General features: G+C 37.2%; 1 protein-coding gene across 6 annotated transcripts in view; it reads right to left on the minus strand.

Moving 5' to 3' along the window:
- Nucleotides 1-119: 119 nt before the first annotated feature.
- Nucleotides 120-20,089, minus strand: part of PITPNM3 (PITPNM family member 3) — an 80,864-nt gene continuing 60,894 nt past the window's right edge. For 5 of the 6 annotated variants that reach the window (XM_038165810.2, XM_027472550.3, XM_027472547.3 and 2 more), the window contains 9 exons: nucleotides 15,654-15,848; nucleotides 14,759-14,907; nucleotides 12,513-12,629; nucleotides 11,358-11,474; nucleotides 9,006-9,154; nucleotides 6,530-6,679; nucleotides 5,483-5,666; nucleotides 4,966-5,094; nucleotides 120-4,567 (listed from right to left, as the gene is read on the minus strand). In XM_038165810.2, the coding sequence (XP_038021738.2) occupies nucleotides 4,259-4,567; nucleotides 4,966-5,094; nucleotides 5,483-5,666; nucleotides 6,530-6,679; nucleotides 9,006-9,154; nucleotides 11,358-11,474; nucleotides 12,513-12,629; nucleotides 14,759-14,907; nucleotides 15,654-15,848 (1,499 nt within the window). In that variant the 3' untranslated portion in view covers nucleotides 120-4,258. The remainder of the gene's footprint in view (nucleotides 4,568-4,965; nucleotides 5,095-5,482; nucleotides 5,667-6,529; nucleotides 6,680-9,005; nucleotides 9,155-11,357; nucleotides 11,475-12,512; nucleotides 12,630-14,758; nucleotides 14,908-15,653; nucleotides 15,849-20,089) is intronic. The other variant, XM_038165811.2, reaches the window with a different exon arrangement.

Genomic DNA, 20,089 nt, shown 5'->3' on the forward strand with positions numbered 1-20,089 from the left:
GAGGATTGAAGGTCACAGGTTGATGTCTGTTCAGAGATCTATGTCTTTATTTCAGATAGTCAACAATATTAAACAGTTTCTGTACTACCACCATGAATAAAAACAGTCTGGGACACTACTGGCTTAAAGACAAGGAAGGTTTTATTTTAGTGACTAATATAAGATTTTAAAAACCAGCACACATCAAAATCTATACCAGTTGTAGAAATCTTACTCCTTATTTCATATTAAGAAATTCATTATTGTGCATTTTTGAATCTTTACAAGGCAGCCATAAGAAATATAAACATTTGTCACCAGATAGAACCTTCTCACTGACAAATAATATCTGAAAGTAAATGCTTCATAAAACTAGACTGAAAGAACATGTACAACTTTGTTTCCTTTTAGGAATTCAGTTATAAGAGGACTGCCTCTTTCCCTTCCCCACAAATAGAAAAGTTTATACAGAAGGCTTGGGGTTCTGTGAGAAGCCTGCCATTCTGGGTCCTACATCAGTCCTTGCAGAATAACTTTGTCCATAGAAGTTGTGATTTTTAAATTATGGTTTAGTGTTATGATCTCTGGTACCCCATATCCCAGCAGGTCATGGTAATCTTGCCTCTCTATTCTGTGCCCTCCCTCTCCCCCCTAAGTTCTGTACAATTTTACAAATAGGAACTTATCTGCCAGAGCTGTTTTGTATTTCCACCACCTCCACCCTCCCCAGACAATGATAGCCAGTTTCAAAGGTAGCTTATTGGGATAAATACAAATAGAGGATAAACTATCAACCCCTTACCTTGGACTTGGTATAAAATGAAGGAAAGAGAAATACCAACACCTGACCTTCAATTCCAGAGTCCATGGCACAGGATTCTAGCTGGTCCAGGCCCTTTCCTAGTTCTGAAAAAGAAGGAGCTCTTTTCATCCAGAAAAATGTATTATTGCCTTTTTTTTTTTTTTTTTTTAATGGGGGACTGAATCTAGGATCATTAGTAGAAACCTATAGTTACACTTGAGTGATTAAACAGCACTGAAGTGAAATTACCTTGTGAAAACTACAATTTCTGCTGAAACTATGAACAAAGACAAGGAGGAATCATTGCTCTTACAGAAGCTGAGGAGGTAAGTTGGAAATTTTTGTGTTTAGAGACTTCTATCCTGAGACAGCTCCAGATGAGGATGAAGAATGCAACTTTCTCCCCTGTGTGCCTGAAATGAACAATTCAATGCAGAAGTCCTGATTTTAGATCCCAAATTTCAAGTTCTAATCAGAAAAAATTGAAACTATATTGTATAATCGCTTCGTTATTAAAACAATTAAATTATTATAAAATGGCCCACACTTGAACTGTCTAGCACTTTCATAACATACTTACCTTCTCTCTTGTGAAAGGGGAAAAAAATGGGGAAAATCAGTTTTCCCTCAAAAGCTCAGTAACAATTGTTGCAGTTACAGATTTCTAAAGCTAAAAATACCTGTTGTTTTCAGGTATAATAAAAAATGCTTAATGTTTGTACCAAATATACGAAATTAAACAATACAAAAGGACAAATTTCACTTTTTCTTTCTAAATTTATGCTGTGAAATACATTAAATACATGTGAAATACATGAAATAACTATTGTGTATTTGCTTACATTCATAGCCATTCGCTGGCCTAAAGCCTGTAATGTGTAAATAGGAGAACTTGTTCACTAAGAAAGGCAAACAGGATATTTTGCAGAATGGTGGACCTTCAAGATAAATGTCACTGGATTTTAATATTAGATTAAGGTGCGTCAAATGTCTTTCTCTGTGGTTTACTGGTAGCTGCTCTTCTACATAAGCAGTGAGAAGTTTTACCTTTGTTTAGAAATGACTTCCCTAAGTAGTAGAGGCTCAGGAGAAGCAATCTGTAAGAATGAAGACTATTTTCCTCCAAACAAATCAAAATGGCAGCTTTCATGAACCCCAAGGAACAAGAGGAATAGTTAATGCCATGTCAATTTTACACTTAACAAAATTTTATGCAGAAATAGATATAAACCATGCCACAAAACTAAATAGGCATACTTTAGTCAAGCAAGAATCTGTTTGAAGCGCACCAGTGTACTCAGATACATTTTTTTAATTGAATAAACAGCCATTGTTTAAAAAAAAAAAAAAAAAAAAAGAGCTTACAAATTTGCACATTGGGTCAAGAAAGAACACTGAAAACTACTCTAAATTTGGGTTAAAGAGCTAGGTGTGACACTACTGGGAAAGCATTTGTAAACCTAAAGACTGCTTCAGTGTAGTTTCTGGAGATCTTTCATTTAGCTTTTGTAGCTGGCTGACTTGCCAACAGAGCAAAACAACCCCAGCCCTTGTGTATTGCAGTTACCTAATGAATGTGAGCTACCAAACTTCTCATAGCTTTCCTAAATCTTCAGCAAACATTACTCCTTCCCTTAAATGAAGCATTATAAAAGAACAACTTTCTGATGTGCCAGAAATCTTTCAGGAAGTTTGAAATAGGTAACTGACAATCTTGGTAAGTGATAAGCTTAAAACCAGGAAAGATAGACACAAACAAAACCCCCAGCTTTCATTTATAAGCTATTTTGCTGCCTTTTAGGACAAAAGCCACATTACTAGGCCCTTCAAAAAACACACTGAAACTTTTATGTTAACAGGAAGTTACTGGGTTTCCTTCTGCACCATCAGAATACTTTTCTATTCCATTATTGTTTTACACAGTGACTTTGAAATCATTAATCAACAGACTTCTTTCTGTTCCAGCTATAGATTAGGAAAACCTGAAAGTAAAAGGGTGGGGATGACAACCTGCAACTCCACAAAAGTGCATGTGCTGGGGAGAAACCAAATCCCCCTACTGACTTCCAGTTTTCTCAGGGTCAACAGTCTGGAGTTTTAATTTTTGAAGAAAAAAAAAATAATTGTGCACTAGCAACTTCGTTGCAGGTTTTGAAACATGCATCAGTTCTATCATGGAAGTTCGCTTGGTGAATTTATAGTTTGGTGGAAATATTTGCATAAAGAAGCTGCAAACTGCAGCTACGTTAAACTAATTAAAATGTTTAGTTTAGAAATATTATCACCTAGAGAAAACTTCACACATTTTTACTTTTAATACGTTAATTGAGAGATCCGAGATAAATTTAAATCAGTAGGAAAATGTCTACTTGGCACCTGTAATTTGTCGTCTCCATTCTTTGAAGCTCATAGGCTGTAATTCTGACTGCTACAGATTGTCTTAGCACAGTAGTTGCTGTAAAGCATGAGAAGGTAAATAATTTACTCCCAGGAATTCCATTAGCATTTATCACTTTTTCCTCCTCCAGCTTAAAGTTTCTTGTTAAAATAATGCAAAAATTGATTGCTCTGAAGTCTGCAGATCCATTAGTAAAAAAGTTACCTTTAGGTTACCATCTTAGGATCTGTTTCAGACTTAGATGGTCAGAGACATCTCCTTACTCACAGTAGTTAATACATTTTGCACAGTCACCAAGTTCAACAAAACAATGTGATTTTTGTACACTTGCACAGCACTTTGTACACAGCAACACTAACTACTTCAAACCGTGGCAGAGACATTTATTTCTAACACGAAGCATTTATGATTTGGTTCATAGGTGGAGTTCTCCAAATTACTTGATGTACAGCACTTCAGACAACATGAGTGCCTATATCTGAGTCCGTTGACCAACAATGTAAGCTGAAAGGATATCTTGGGTTAAAGGCACCCAACAAGCATCTTGCTGTACAAATTCTGATTACCCATTATTGTATTCCCTCTTCCTCTTTCCTTGCAAATGTATCTCTTTATCGAAAGTGAAGTGGCAGCAGATAAAACTAATGTTTAAAGTGCAAACTTTCCCTGTAACCCATGGGACCTACTGTTTATACTGCTTTGGGTGCAGCTAGTCAGCTGCTACCACAATCCTTCTTTTGAATAAAAAACAGCTTGTTGCAGCTTTTTCTCTTATTGCACATTTTATTGTATCTATTGTACAAAATAACCAAAGATAATTTTTTTTTTTTCCTGTTGCTTTGATGTTTTAAGCACTTGGCGATAGTTTTAGATTGTTTTAAAATTTCCCAATAAACATGTCAAGAGGAACGAACTGCAAGTTCCCTGGTTGGTATAAGAAGGCATTTTCTAGAGCAGGAACAACTCCAAGGTACAGGTTCCTCTCTACATTTTCTAGTTTGAAGCTGCCTAAATATTATCTTTGAGGCATGATTACAAGTTTAAGGGGGTGGCATCCAAGATCAACATCCCCCGGCTTCCTAGGGGACAGATTCAAACTTGTGAACTCCACCTTTAACCCATGCAATGGAGGGCAAATGTCTGTCATGATCTTTGTCTGATTCGGGCTGGCTTTGGGCACGCTCTGGTTTAGGGTTTGAAGAAGGTGGGTCAGGCTGCTGCACAGACATAGTCCTGCGGAGATGGTTTCTCTTGCGCAAAAACTCAGGTTGGGAGTGAAGGCCAAAGCTGCCTTTTCTCAAGATCATCCGAGAGTTGTTCTTTTTGGGTCGTGAATGAAGACTGAACTCCAGTGAAGCCAAGTGGGCTGCATAACCCTCACTGAGGAACTGAAACAGGAAGGAAAGAGAGTGACAAATTACTGCTGCCTCAACCTATGAGCTCTATGAGGAGTTCAGTTCCTATCTTTGGCAATTTAGTTATATATATATAAAAGACTTAATATGTCTCCTCTCCTTTTTAATTTCAGTGAATTGTTCGATTTTTTTGTTCAGCAATATGCAACACATGTACTTGCAGGTACAACCTGTGACCATTCAATTCTCTTTATGATTCACTCAGCCAGAAAATGCCTCATCTGAGACCAAAACTGCCCTTCTTTCTCTGAAAGACTGTCCCTGCTCTTTATCTTGCGTGTGTGTGCACGTGCGTGCGTGCATACATTCACGCACATGCATTTCCTTACTCCTCCCAAGGACTTCCTGGTTGAGCAGCAACAATTACTTACTTGACACTGTGCCTGGTATTTCTTTGTTGAACGTCCAACTATGTAGATCTGTGATGGCGACAGAGCCAAGACATTGTAAACAGAAATATCTTTCATGGAACCATATGCAGCACAGATTTTGATGTGGCACTGAAAAAAATAATATTACTTCCAAAGTTAATGCTCTGATTATTGAACAGCATGCACTACAAGGATGGCACTTGTTTTGCATCGAAGAAACAGGCAAACTCACTGTTAACAAATGCTGTAAACCACACACAGCTAAAGCTGTTTGCCTGCATGCCAGCAGAATTACAAATATGCAGAGAGAAAAGAATAAGTAGTTCATCGATTTATTTGTAATACCATATGCCAGGAGGTACTTTTGGATATTTTATTTAGCATTTCCTATTCTTTGAAAAGTAAGAAAAGAAAGGAGGAATGGCAAAAATACTTTATAATGGCCAATAGGATTTACTGTTCAGTCAATTACATCCTCTAGAAAAAGGTTTCAGGAATATAAACTTCTTTCTAGTACCTCTTGCATGAGATTCCGTAGAAAAATAGTCTTTTGTCGCAGTGGGTCATGAACGAGTCCATCAGAGAAGAAGATCATTCCTTGTGGGAAGTTGTGTTGAGACAACCATGAAACCACACGCTGCTTTTGCATATCTGGACGGCCAGTAATATAGATAATCAGATACCCCAGGTCCTGCCAATGTCTGTCAGAAACAACAGATAAATTACATAGATGCAGAAAAAGAAATAATGCCCAAAAGACAGGTTAGTATTTCTTTGCTCAGCATGGACCCAGTTAGAAATCAGACATGACCCTTCAACAGATAGAAAGCACCCTGTCTGCTCCTAGTGAAAAATTATGCAATTATATCTACATCTTGAGGGAGATAGAATAAAGCAAGTGATAGTCTCATACCATAAGTTATGTAAAACATAATAGCTATTTAAAAATGGATTTAGAATAGTCCCTTTGCTGTACCTCAAGTCCTCCTACCTTTGAAATGTATTGCGAGATTCTGTCATTTTAAATGAAGGAAATGGAAAATTCTTGAAAACTGGCATCTCTGCATTCCAAAATGTGAGTTGTACTTCCTCACCCTGTGCAGTGTTAACAGACTTGCAAGAATGAATTAAAAGCATTCTAACTTTTCATCCATAAAACTCTCCTATGCTCATGGCGCTTGGTATTTCTAGAGCAGAAGTATGTCCTTACTTGAAGTTAGTGAAACACAAAATACACTCTTTGCTAACCACAGTAACAATTGGAATCTTTATTAATTAATTACTTGCACTTTAACACCATGTTCATTTGAATATGCAATTTTCAATCTTTATCCAACTTAAACTACAAATTTCCAAGTAAACCATAGCATTCTAAGATTCCTCTGAAAATCAGGCAGGCCTGTTGTCCAAGCAAATGCAGAAATATACCTGCAAAGCATTCTAGCCTTTAAAGAATTTTTGCATCCTTAGTTTAAAAAATTATATATTCTGTTCCATTCCCCCCTATTGTGTTCAAACAGAAAAGTCAGAGATTGAGAAAGCGAAGCATGAAAACTTCACTTACCTGACAACATCAACAGCCCCAGCTCGGACTTTGGGATCACTTCCCATAATTGAAACACTTGCTGCAAATGAACCATCAATGCTGAACACAACACATTCCATTCCTCGGGGAAGCACAGTCAGATAGCTTGTGGCACTGCTCTGGTCCCCTCTGGAGAGCCAAAGGAATAAATACTTTTTACAACCATAGTGTGAGAATATTTTCTGCACATTCTAGTTAAGGACTGTCTAGATCTGCGGTTTCAAATATCTCTATCAAGTAGGTATTCCGATTTCAGTCCTATGTGGGGCAATTAAAACCTAAGCTTTTAGGAAATTGCTTTCCAAAATGAAATTTGGAAGCTGATGTTAATAAGAAATCGCATTTGTACAAATACATATAACAATTCATAAAAAAAAAAAAGCACCAAAAAACTTAAGAACTCAAACTTTGGATGCTATCTGTCTACATATACACATAGATAATATGCGAATTCTCTGTGGATCTACATCGCACACAGAATCATCTAGGTTGAAAAAGACCTCCAAGATCACCTACTCCAACCTCTGTCCTAATGCTAACAAGTCATCCACTAAATCAGATCACTGAGCTCTACATCTAAATGTCTTTTAAAGACCTCCAGGGATGGTGACTCAACCACTTCCCTGGGCAGCCCATTCCAATGCCTAACAACCCTTTTGGTAAAGTTCTTCCTAATATTCAACCTAAACCTCCTCTGGCAGAAATTAGCTTTTTTTTTTTTTTTTTTTTTTTTTTTTTTTTTTCCAACAGTCTACAATTACTGGCAAATTCTCAGAAATTACAAGGGAAGAACTGATAAGTACCTTTTATTTATTGGCATCTTTCTGCTTATGACTACCAGCTTTTCTCCACTAAATAACCAATAGAATAATATTAGCATTAGCCATCTCTCTATCATTTCAAATAACAATAGAAATGCCAATCCAGAAAAGTAAAGCAAACCAAAATAACCTACCCCTAAACAGAACCAAGCCAAAAGAAAAATGCAATTGCAGATGGCTTTTCATATACTTGATGATCCTTAAGGGTCCCTTCCAATTCAGGATATTCTATGATTCTATGATTCTATATGCGAGATGCCATGCCACCTTCTGTTCATGACGACCTCCCCAAGAGGTCTGGACTCTAATAAAGCACAAAGTGATCCGAAGTCTTATTATTCCACGATATCATGGTCCTTAAAAAAATGTGATCTGAAGACCACATTGTCCTTCCTTTAAAAAGATGATCACTGTATGATATAGAAATTTATATATGATGATGAAGATTCTTAAAATATGTGCAAATTACATTACAGCTTAACAGGCAAAGACGGGACAACTCTGATTCCTGTTTGAAACTCATTCCTGCAGTCTAAATGCCCATGGGTACTTAGCTTCCCTGTACACCTTAATTTATGTTCATGTAACTGTCTTTTCATAAATTGATGGTTTGTTATACAACACTGAAGTAAAATATTTCTTCCTCCATTAGCACTACACAAGACTGAAAATTGACTTTGGACTTGATTAATGGGTGGATAATGTCACATTCAGTTTCAACTGAATTCATCACTCTGATTGTGCCTCCAAAGTAGAGGCTCAAAGAAAACTGTAAAACTATTTTCTACTTGGGTATGTGATTTAATTCTAAGTGCAATGCTAAATTAATGTCATTTATTTATTTATTTTAATCCAGCACAGGAATTAAACATCAAAATTTTTAAAAGCACAGCTACCCTAGTCTTGCACCTATGCCAACAAATCTTACTTCATATATTTTCACTTTTTATACATGACAACACAGTATTTTTTTCAAATACAGGAAAACCAGGGGAGTTGACTTCAATAAAACGTTACTCTGAGATACTTTTTTTTCCCCCCAGTTTAGAATAAACATTCTTACGTACAGAATTAAAGCGACTCTTTCAATTAGCCTGCTATCAACACACACATTGCTGGCTGAGAATAAGACAGTACATCCTCTACTGTTAATTTCAACAATAAAAGCTTCTTATTGGCTTGAAGAACATGAAGCCATACCCTTCAGCAATCTTTTCTCCAATGAAGAAGCTCTGAAATAAACCAAATCATACACTCTTGCCATAAGAAAACTGAATAGTCATCCAGTCATCTTATTTTGCACTAAATTGAATTATGTTGAAGTTTTGTGTTGCAGGAAGGATAGGTAAGACCCATTGGGCATGACACCTTTAAGCTGGCCAGTAAACAGATGACCACTGTTTCAAATCTAAACTGATAACACAGCAAGAAAACCAAGAAAAATAATTAAATTTGTCACTGGACAGCTGAAGCACAAAGAAATTAAATTATCTGCCTAAAGCCACACAGAAATCTGTTGTTTAATATAGAACTGACCAAATTTCCCCTCCATACACACTTCAATCTTGTACATGTCGATGTCTTCCTGATCACAAGAGCCCATCACACCTGCAGTTCCAGCTTAGAGTTATTACCTGACCACCATTTTGATGGGATACACACCAACTCTCAATCTCTTTTGTTTGGGTATGCTGTAAGATATCCGGCCACTGCTGTTGGATATCTCTGTGTCAAAGTACACCCATCTACCCGAAGATGGCTCAGTCATTATGAAGATATCAACCTGCGAAAACAATACAACAGGTACACAGAGGGTGCCTACTATCACACAAGACCTGCCAAGCCTACATCCCATTAGTATCTCCAATTGTGTCTTGTACCAAAAGCTAACAAAGTTTCAAGGAACCTTAAAACTCAATAAAAACTTCATAGAGGATCCTCTCAATTAGAAATGTTTCCTAACACACAGTACAAGAGTTTACTGTTGCTTTGACCATTTAAAGCACCCATCTTAACATTGCCAATGTCAAGAGCATATAGAGCTCAGGACTTTAGGAGGAACATCAAACTAGAAAAAAGATCATTTCAGCTTGCGTGTGTGTATTAAGTTTTTGCATACTAAACCTACAAAAGGGAAAAAAATCAGCTGGTTATTAAAAGATGAAATCTTTCTCAAATCATAACATTGCTTTCAAACAAAAAGCCTACACATCTCAAATTATCAAGATTTTTTTTTCCCTAAAGAGGTTTCATCAGTGCTTTTCTTCAACTTAAGTCACTCAAGTGATGGGGATGCTTTAAGGTGTTTTTTAAAACAGAACAGCCAAACAACAACACAACAACAAAACAACAGGATAAGAGTGAAGCAGTGATTGTCTTAGAAGTATAACCATTACCCATGATGATAGTTCAATTTGTACCAGTACAAGGCATGCTGAATACTGCAATAGAATCTTAGAAGCAGCACATCACTTAAGTCGTGTGGAGTTAACTGATGAAGCCCAGCAGTGACAGAGGTACGGGATATTGTATGCTGTATTTCAAGCCAACACACAGCAGCAGCTGACATAGCTTTTTGTGACTGTAGAAGAGTTCTTTGTCACATGAACCATCTTTCAGACAGGTATCACTCAAGATCTCTATAGTTGAGGCTGAATGGAAAACATTTTACAGTGAGGTCTCTGCTAGGGATGGAAGCAATTCAGTTGAATGATGCAGTCTAGACTATCAACTCAAAGACACTGGTCAAGGCTTCCAAATGCATTCTATAACACAATTTCGAAAGATTCCTGTCTTTCACTAAAGTTTTTTTTTTCCAATTACCTCTGAAAATTTAACATACCAAGAAGAGTGCAATAATTTCATTGTGATGTAGGCAGAGAGTGAGAATGTAAATGCTGATCTCAAAAGCAAGAGCTTTACTCTGGCTGAGTGCAATATATCTAGCTTATATGTAACTCAGCCAACATCTTAACTCCAATATTTTGAAGCCAGGAGCCTGAGTACATTTGCAACAGTGAGAGGATCATCTCTAATGCATGGCAACACAATCCTTAGGTTTTTCTACCTGAAATACCACTTCCTGCTTAGTAACATGAAAAAAGGTAGGCAGAAGTCTTTCCATAGCCAGTTTCCTAAACAGTGCAAAAGGAGATGGAGAACAAAGGAGATTTACCATACATAAAGCTGTTATCAGAGTCATTATTTAAGTGCAGATTGCTCTAAAAGTAGACTGCCCAATGTTGAAAAGCAGGAAGCTGAATGCTCAACCCAGCACGAGGTTAATGCATCACCTTAGCAGCATGGGCACAAAACAAGCAAAGCGAAGTCTCCAAGCTTCATTTTTACCCTCAGTTCAGCAACAATGCTCTGCTAATTTCCATAAAAGCTCTTACAGTCTACTGAATATGAACAAAGAGTTCACTTAATGTTTGGCTTTGCTAGTTTTAAGCCTGGCTGCTGCAGGCAGCGCTAGGAGCACAGATGGTTCCAACCATGGCACATTACTTCTTCAATTCTACAACTGATCTTTACTCTTCCATGTATGAGAAACAATAGCAACCTAACCTACAGCATCACTATTCCTTTATCTACTTGTCTTACCTTGAAAGGAAGATGTACATTTTTCTTCTAGTGATTTGCCAACTGTTAATAAATTATTTTTTTGTCCTTCCTCAACAAGCTAATTTTCTGCAGTAGGTGGTGTAAACACAGGATGGGTTCAGAAATGGCTACCCAGCATGCTTTTCAGTAACAAGAGGAGATGGCCAACATCACGTAAAAATGATGATAGCTGGGAAAAATGTCAGCTATCCAGAGAGTGTGCTTACATCATATTTTTGCTGAAGTGATGGCAGACTAGTGACGTAATCCCTCTCACTGTAAGACTTTCTTTGGTACTATGAACTACATGTGCATTACATTCAACAACTATTTCTAGTAAACACTTATTTTAGAAAAATAAGGAAACAGGAAACAGATTTTACCTTTTCACCTGTTAAAGCTACCATGTCCAGAGGCCCATACATAAAGCGCCCAACTAGTACCTGAGGACCATCTTCTACTGCAATGATGTCATTAGCTCGATGATTAGCAGTCACATTCTGAAATGAGAGCAAAAGGTGGGAAGGGTACAGTTTGCTTTTATAGTAAGGCTATTGTCTCTATTATGTTGTTATGAACAGTAAGACAGAAACACAGTCCAAGACAGTGTGTTTGAGGTACATCCCAGTGCACCTTAGAGTACCTGTCAAAACTGGGCTTTCAGGAATGGCCAAGATTCCATTAATGGTGCATTCCTGAATAGAGGTTCTGTTGAGGACACCCAAAATGACCAAAGAGAGTACTTTTAAAGGAAATGCCAATTACCTTTCAGAACAAGTGGTGCCATAGATCCACACAATTACATGCAAAACATTCATTTTTATGAGGCACTTTCACTTATTTTCAGTAGCTCAAATTTTTCACACTGAAAAACAAGCAATCCTCCCCCAAGAAACTTTTAACTGATGAATGGGAAGAGTATCTGCAACTTGGCACATCTTTCAAACTGAGAATACATTTTCAGCATAGATTGGACACAAGCTTTTACTGATTGATTGTCATATTTAACCTGGTATGCACTTATGCTCTGGAGCACAACAAATCCTTATCAGCACTTATATCAGCATTCAAAACTTGTTAAAAAACTGTCTAAAAATTAACAGTGTAATTTTGCTAAGGCAAAAAGGTCAGGATTTCAGTGATATCCGAAAGAAATTTCTCAAGTCATGTATTTTATTTATTTGTTATTTAAGCCTTTATTTGATACTTATAATTGAAGTGGCATCTAAAGAAAGAAAATATGTTTTCTTGGGTCATAGATTCATTTATCGTACAAGAAAATAGAAGAACAACCTCTTTGCTTAACTGAAATGTAAGGCCCTTCAGTTATTTAAAGAAAGAAATACACTTTCTCCCAATGTGTAATGATAAACCAAGAATAAATTGTTCCTATTTCCTAACTGTTAATTTATTTGTCTCTGGACTATGTTAACAGCTTTAAGTTATGTAAAATTCACAATTTAGGAGATTAGACTCCATCTAAATTGCTGCCAAACCCAATTTCTATAGCTACCATGGATATTCAGATTTATACTTACTCTCAATTTGACATGTGTCCTTTTACGGAGCCATTTTTCTCGTGGATTAGAAGGGCTTAGTGTTGCTGGATCCAGGCTGTTGTTCTCCTTGAAATTTACATTTTCATACCTCATCACCTGAAATGATATTAATGTTTTTATAAGCCATGTGTTGCTTGGAGAGTCCTGTAATTGGCAAGGAAAGGAGTACACTGCTGCCCCTGCTGAATGACACTGCAGAGCGGATAGCACAAGCAGAGCAGAAAGATGCGCAGACCATATGTTCACGTTAAGCACTGGCCAAAAGAGTGAAAGCATTTTATTTGTCTATATGATTAAGCTCAGGTCCTTATTAAACAGCTTTTCCATTCACACCACAGCATGCACATTTTTTTACATTCAAATCCTTCCCTGAACCACACAAACATTAGGATGATACAAGAGACACTCCTCATTGTCTGCAAAGTCAGTAAGGCTCCTTAAGACCGTGGAAGTACTTGTTAATGCCCTTTATTGAGCAGAGGTCAGATTCCTGACTCTATCTGTAACGATTTTCTATTCATAGGCCCAGACAATGTTTCCTATTGCCTTCTGGCTATTACTCACCACTGCAGTAGGGAACAGGAACGGGATTTGGCTTGTGGCTGGTGACATGGTTTAATCTGAAGGTAAAAGGACTATAGTTTGTGAACATGCAAAAGCCTGTCACATCATGCAAGCTACATTTCCTTATGACCTAAATATCACACACTTAACCAACAAATTTGCGTGTTCAACTCATATATTAGAGCCAACCCACAAATTTCAGCAAGACATGGCTTGCAGCTTCCATAACGGGACCAGGGACAGCTTGAGGCTAGTTCAGTTTGAATGAGAAATCGCTTGTCTCTATCTTTCACATGCTAGCCGAAAATGAATCAAGTTGGATAGTTGGCTTTCTATGCTGAAGTTTTCCAACCCTGGTGCCATCTGGAATGGTGGCCTGAAATCCCTTTGAAAGCTGTCTGATGTGTCCATCGAGTAAAATTCTGTTGCATTCAGCCACAGAAAAGCAATTGGCTTGCAACAGATCAGAGCAAGGCTGGGAGGCCAGTGTGTTTTTTAAAAAAACTGTCATAAATTCCATTCACCAGGGGGCATATATAGGAAATATATGCCTATAGGGCATTTATGAGTCACTACCCTTAACCTTAACAGGTAGCAAGACAGAATGTCCATCATTTGCTGAAATTAACCAGTCCTTTATGTAGTGTTATAAACTCACATATTGCTTTAGAGGAACGTTCCAAATGTGTGAATGCACATATAAGGCTAGATAAGACAAAACACTGCAACTTAATATGGATGAACAGAAAGCAAGAATAAAGCAGGAATGATTGCTGACAGAAAAGTATCAGCAATACGCTTAGGGAGGCATTTGAAAGGTGATATGTAAGAATGTTCTGATGGACTCAAGGTTAAAAAAAATCCCGAGAGAAAGAGATTACAAGAGCTTTAAGAAAGCTGCAAAGGAGAGCAGAAACATCCACATGCAAATATCTAAGACTCTTCAGGAGAATAAAACAGGTATCTGCATCCTGACACTTCCAGAAGAAACTTCTCTACTTTGGGATGAACAACAAATAAAATTCCTGTTCTGGAGGCTGTTCTGTTTCAAGAAAAACCCATAAACAGCTTTTATTTTGCATTGATTTTGGTGACACTAGTTATAAACAAAGTTTATTACATTTCAAATGGAATTAGATATACCAAAGGATGCTTTGAAAGGACAGTGAGCGGCTGAAGAAGCCTTAGAATTTCATCAATTAAAAACATAATTTCATCATTCACTGGATGTAAAAAATACACTGATTCCTGAGTTAATACAAATTAAAGTGCTTGTACCTAGCTTCTATGGGAGGGACCTTGGTTTCTTGGCCACTTATCCTGCAGGTCACATTCAAATCCACTAAATTTTTTTCAACCCAGGTGAGATTTCTCAGCTTCATGACTTTCTCTAGAGATCAGAACACGGTTAACTCTAGGTCACTCACAGCTGCTGTCTAAATACTGGAACAGTAGGTACAAGAGACTCATCATATGCCTCAGAAATCATTTCTGAGACAATGCACACAATGCCTGTAAATACACTAGTACAGTTATAGGAGAGACTGCTAAGCAACTGTTTTTTCTTACACGCTTCAGTTTCAGTCTCCTAATTTTTCCTTATTCCCTCTAATTTTGAGAGGGATATTTGCTGTAGAGAGAGAAAGAAAGAGATCAACGACCTGTCTCAAAATGAATGCCACAACGTCTGTTGATTCCCAGTAGCTGGCATGGAAGAGATGTGGCAGGGCCACAGTTGGAAATGCTGTCAGTACATCTGGACAATACAAGGCATAATCAATTCGTTTTGTTCCCCACCACTTTGCAGTAACTACAAAATAAAACAAAAGAAAAAAAAAGTATCACATTTCTAAAAGATATCTTAGCAAATCTCTTGCTGTTTTTATATTTAAGCTAGATAACAAAATAAAATCTTCTGCTTTTTTAATCCTGACATTTAGAGTCTGTTAAAGGCATCAAACAAACACAAATGTACGGTTTTCACTGACTGCATAATCCCTTAAATGTCTGCAGTCAAAACAGCCCTCCAAGTTTTGGGAAGCAGAGGTTATCTTACCATGATTCTTTTTGCTCCCTGGTCCATAGGAAATGTACAGTGAAAGACCAGTTAAGTTTCTGATCGTGTTACAGAGTAAGAGTTGCAAATGCTTCCCAAACAATGAATACGCTATTGATATGTGTCTACAGTCTGTAACAGGAGAATATAATGATCTATAGCACTTATAGTTATGAGTAACAATTCTTATCTATCTATATTTCTTCATGCCTGGACCATGCTTCTAAACCCAAGTTAGTATGAAACCCTTAATAACTCTTTCCAAGTGCCATTTTAATATAGAATTGTGACTTCACTTCCACTATTTTATCTAAATTATTACAAACAGAAAAAGGAAGTTAAATTGTGTTACTTAAAACCACAGCAACTTAGGCTGTTCTCATTCTCCCCAGATTTTCAAGTAAGTTATTTTCCTTTTCATAATAAAGTTTTCCACAGAAAGGATATAGGGAAAGGGCATTTGCTATATCAGACAGCGCACGTCACCAGGCTTCACTCACTGTTGGTGAAGTATGCTGATGGCAAGCTCTCTGTTGACCCTGAGTTTTCGCTGTTTGTGCTGGCCAAGCTCAACTTTCTCTCTTTTCCTTGTGGTTGATTAGATGCGTTTGGAGATTCAGGACTCTCCTGAGCAAGAGTTATATTCAAAGAGCTGTTCTCAAGGAACAGCGCACTGTGGTTTTGGATGGCATCACCTGCAGGTCATAGAAATGAAAAACAAAACAAAACAAAAAACAGCCACCACCACCAACAAAAAAACAATGGGATGAACAACATGGCTTTGAAATTATTTTTGAAATATATATTTTTAAAATATAAAGCCAACGATCATTTTCCTTAACGACATCAGATTTAATGACCACAGACGAAACTCCTTCAGAGTGAGAAGGGCAGCACGAGACAACACAACTAAATGGAGAAAGCATACCCTACTGCCATAAAAATGCAATGGCATCTAAGATCTTCCAAAATGCATAGTTCTGTTGGGAGGCTGCCTCTCACTCAACTTTGCCTATTTTAAAGTCACTCTCTAAGAAGAGCTATGCAACCCTTGGAGTCTGTGACACTCCTCTTGTTTTCCTGAGGTGAGCGAAAGGACTTGAGAAAGAGGCCATTACATCTTCACAAATGGAACAGAATTCTCATTTATTCATGCCACTCTGACAGATGAGCTATGGGCCATGCTTAACACCTCTACTTAGTGAAACAAAATAAAGCTTTCATCCTGAGGTGTTCTGCAACACTCCTGAGGTGTTCAAAGAACAGATGTGCATTTAAATAAAAGTATTACCGATGTAGCTTGCACATCCCTGCTGTACCCAGCAAAGGCAGAAGCTCCACAAGGTCTCTGAGACAGGATGCACATCAAAAGCAGCTGACTCCTCTATAGTTTTTTCAGAGAACGAACCTCTTGGAGAGATTAAAATGTAGTCAACAACGGGAAAAGGGGAAGCAGTTCAATGCACATGATAAAAAAGAAAGCAGAGGGACCTTGACGATATATTGCTCTATTCCTGACCATTTTTCAGTCCCATTCAGACAACTGATCACACTGTGCTCATCTTTCAGGTGGCCATGGGTTAGGGACTACGTCTTACATTTCTTTACATAGTGGAGGCCTAGGGTAAGTTTCTCTTCCAACTTTTCAAGTGTTACCAACTCTTAGTGCAAAGGATACCTCAATGGCACACAGAGGAGAACACAACAGGATTTTTTAAGAATTTAAACATAAAAGTTGTTTACAGTAACATCATTGCTTGCAGAAATACACTGGGAGTATAAATGTCTATAGATATCAGAACTGTTAAAACTTGCCAGCATTGAATGAAAAGCAATAGCTTCATAGCTCCCTACAAATTCATCCCTTCCAAAAAGCAGGCATGGCTGGAAAGGTTGTCTTGTTTTGACATAAGCCTGAATATCTCAACTGCATGAGACAACACAAGGAGATAGACCAGATTGAACCAGAGAAGCAACTAAATTCTTACACTTCATGATTGGTATAAAGTTTCAAAATAATATATTCCATCATTTTTTCCATGGGAATGTGTATTTTGAGTTTCATTAAAAAAATGAACCATTCTTTCAAAGGAATCTTTCTGATGCCACACAAGGAAAGTTTTGTGTGGCTGTAGGAAAGATTAATGAAGGTGAAAAAGATAGAAGTACAATCTTACTATTTCCCTTGTCTCAGGCAAACCACAACCTCTAACACAGACAACTGAAAATTAAAAACAGTGCTGCTTTCTTATAACCTACCTCTTAAGATGGGGAGATATTGTATGCTCTTTGTAGCAAAACAAGAGGTACAAGGAAGTAAAAGTTCTATTCTAAGTCATTCTAAACACTGAACCAGTATGCACTTAGTCTTTCTAACAACAAACTCCAAACCACCTGAATACCTGAAGTATCACAGCAAATCAGCTCACTGAAGAGCTGATAGAGCAGTAGAATCCACAGACATATGGAGTAAAGAACAAGGAAGATGCAACTCTGTTATCTGAACCAGTAACCTGAATCAAACTGCAATCAACAGGAAATTCCACAGAAAGTGCAATAAATTCTGTAAATGAGAGCTAAAAAAAAAGATGCCTCCAGAAAGTGCTTGTGGTTGGCAGTTTTCTGACACATACGTTCTGCTTCCCCTCTCTGGTGGTAAAATTTCACTTCAGTAAAAAGGGTTGTTGTGCCTTTTAAAATTCTCTACCTCCGAATTGTTGTTGCTCTACTGAAACTACTGTAAATCCTTCCTTCTCTGTTAGAAGTTTTCAGAAGTTTGAGATTCAGTTCTTCATTCCCACAAAAATGCAGATGGAGAGAGAATTAAAAATAATAACTTTGCACAAAATAGAAAACATGTCAGCCAACACACTGTTTGATTTTTCCAAATTATTAGCTGGCTTACCAACCGCTTGTTAAGAATCTGGGGCTTTGTATTTTGTTTATTTCCTAATACTTTTATTTTGAGTAACCATTCTTCTTTTGAAGAGACCAAATCAATAAAATGGAAGAAAACTGCCAAAAATGCCTTTCTCTCATATTTCCTCAATCAGCTTTATGTAAAGCAGGTAGGGCAGTCTGCTTTCGTCTCTGGAGGATGGGTTTTTGTTGAATTGTGAAGGAGGAGAATTTTAATTATTCTTCCAATTCAGTAACTGAAATAGACACTTCCCTCCAAAAATAATCTTTTTCATGAATCTGAGTATCACATGACTCAGGATTTGAGGTTAAAGGCTCCAAGGATCTAATCTAAAGGCTCTCTATGAGCCTTTAGAGGCCATTATCACTTGTCATTATAGGTTCTTATTACTAGTCTAACTATTTTTACTTATCAAGCTTGATAACAAAGGCAGATCATTTCACAAAGTCTCAGCTCGGGTAATTATGATAGTTGCATCACAGACAAAGAGGCAAAGCAACTTCCTCACAGCCAGGCAATTCAGTAATCATCTCCAGACAAAATTAACAATTCATTATTTTCTCTATATACTATCAGAGAAATACAGTGCTTTTAGACCTTGACTTCTATCTACCCATAATGAAGCATACCATTTGGCAATCCTACATACTCCTTATAAATAAAACTTTGCAAGAGAAGAAATTTGCATTTATTTCAATTGTGCTGCAAAATGAAATGTGACAGAAGCTCAAGGACTCTTTATTAAGTGTAAATAGTAAAAAAAATTATCTACCTTCTGCTATGTCAAATGTCTAAAAAGTAGGGTAGGTTGAATCCAGGTGTTTTCAGTAAACACACAGTGACAATATTTTTAACCCTCCCCATGCCACAAGCAGCAAAGCAAAAAGAAATTACATCTTACATGCTAGTGGTGGCAAAAACACGAGTGGTGGCAAATCAGGGATCTGTCACAAAGTAAAGGATCACAAAAGCATTCTAAATGTTGAATAGGCAAAAATTGAGAAAGGTGCTGTTCAATAAAAGTCAAGACAACATGGCTTTCTCTGTGTTGTAACACAATCTGAACTTTGTACCTTGCCCTCACACTTAAAACAAAAAAAATACTAACCAAACAAAACAAAACAAAAAAATTAACCATTTGTTCTTATAAGAAAAGTAACAGGGAATTAGATCCTGCAATGACATGAAATGTTACCAGGAAAGGCTGTTTTGGGCAGTGTACAATAATAATACAGTTTGGTGCAATTAGGTTTCATTGTATTTCACTAGGAAACTACCATTCCCAGTTAATACCATGAAAGCTCCCACTTGGAGAAATGCTTTCACAAGCCCAGGTATCAGAGAAAAGGAAAAAAAAAAAAATCTGTGCAGTCACAGGAATTAATCCTTTGTGAATTAAGAATCTTTAATTCCAAGAGGATCTCTAAGGTTGTGCATTTAAATGGGAGGATTTCATATTCATTGAAATAACATAGCTTAGATGTAAAGCACAGCAATAGTTAAATATGCAGAGTTAATACAAAACCATACCATGGAATACCTGCTGATCATTAGACCTTAAGATTTTTTATAATATGTCCAACAGACAGTGTTTCTAGATTTATGTGCTTTGTAGGAGAATCTTCTGACACACTGCCTTAGAGGAACCAAAAAAGTTCCTTTGTTCTCAAATCACTTATAAACCCTTTGTTCTTGAATCACTTATAAAGTCTCGCTTCAAGAATCATAGTATCTGAAGAGTTTATTTCAATACAACAAAGCTGGTAAAATAAAGCAACACAACATTTTCAACATGAAAAGCAGCCTAAGGGAAGTATTCAGATAGCCTGAGATATGTTTCAGAGACAGAATTTTGTGCCTAACTAAGCAGTAGGAAAATTCAGACACTTGGGTGATGAGAGAACACATTCCATAGATTGGACTGTCCAACAGCTTGGCTATTCCTTAGTCAATTCCTGAGGAAAAGACAGATCTGCAGGATTTTCAGTGGCTTGGCAATAGTGTTAAGTTAGCTAA

Source organism: Anas platyrhynchos, chromosome 20 (assembly GCF_047663525.1).
Source record: "Anas platyrhynchos isolate ZD024472 breed Pekin duck chromosome 20, IASCAAS_PekinDuck_T2T, whole genome shotgun sequence".
NCBI lineage: Eukaryota > Metazoa > Chordata > Aves > Anseriformes > Anatidae > Anas > Anas platyrhynchos.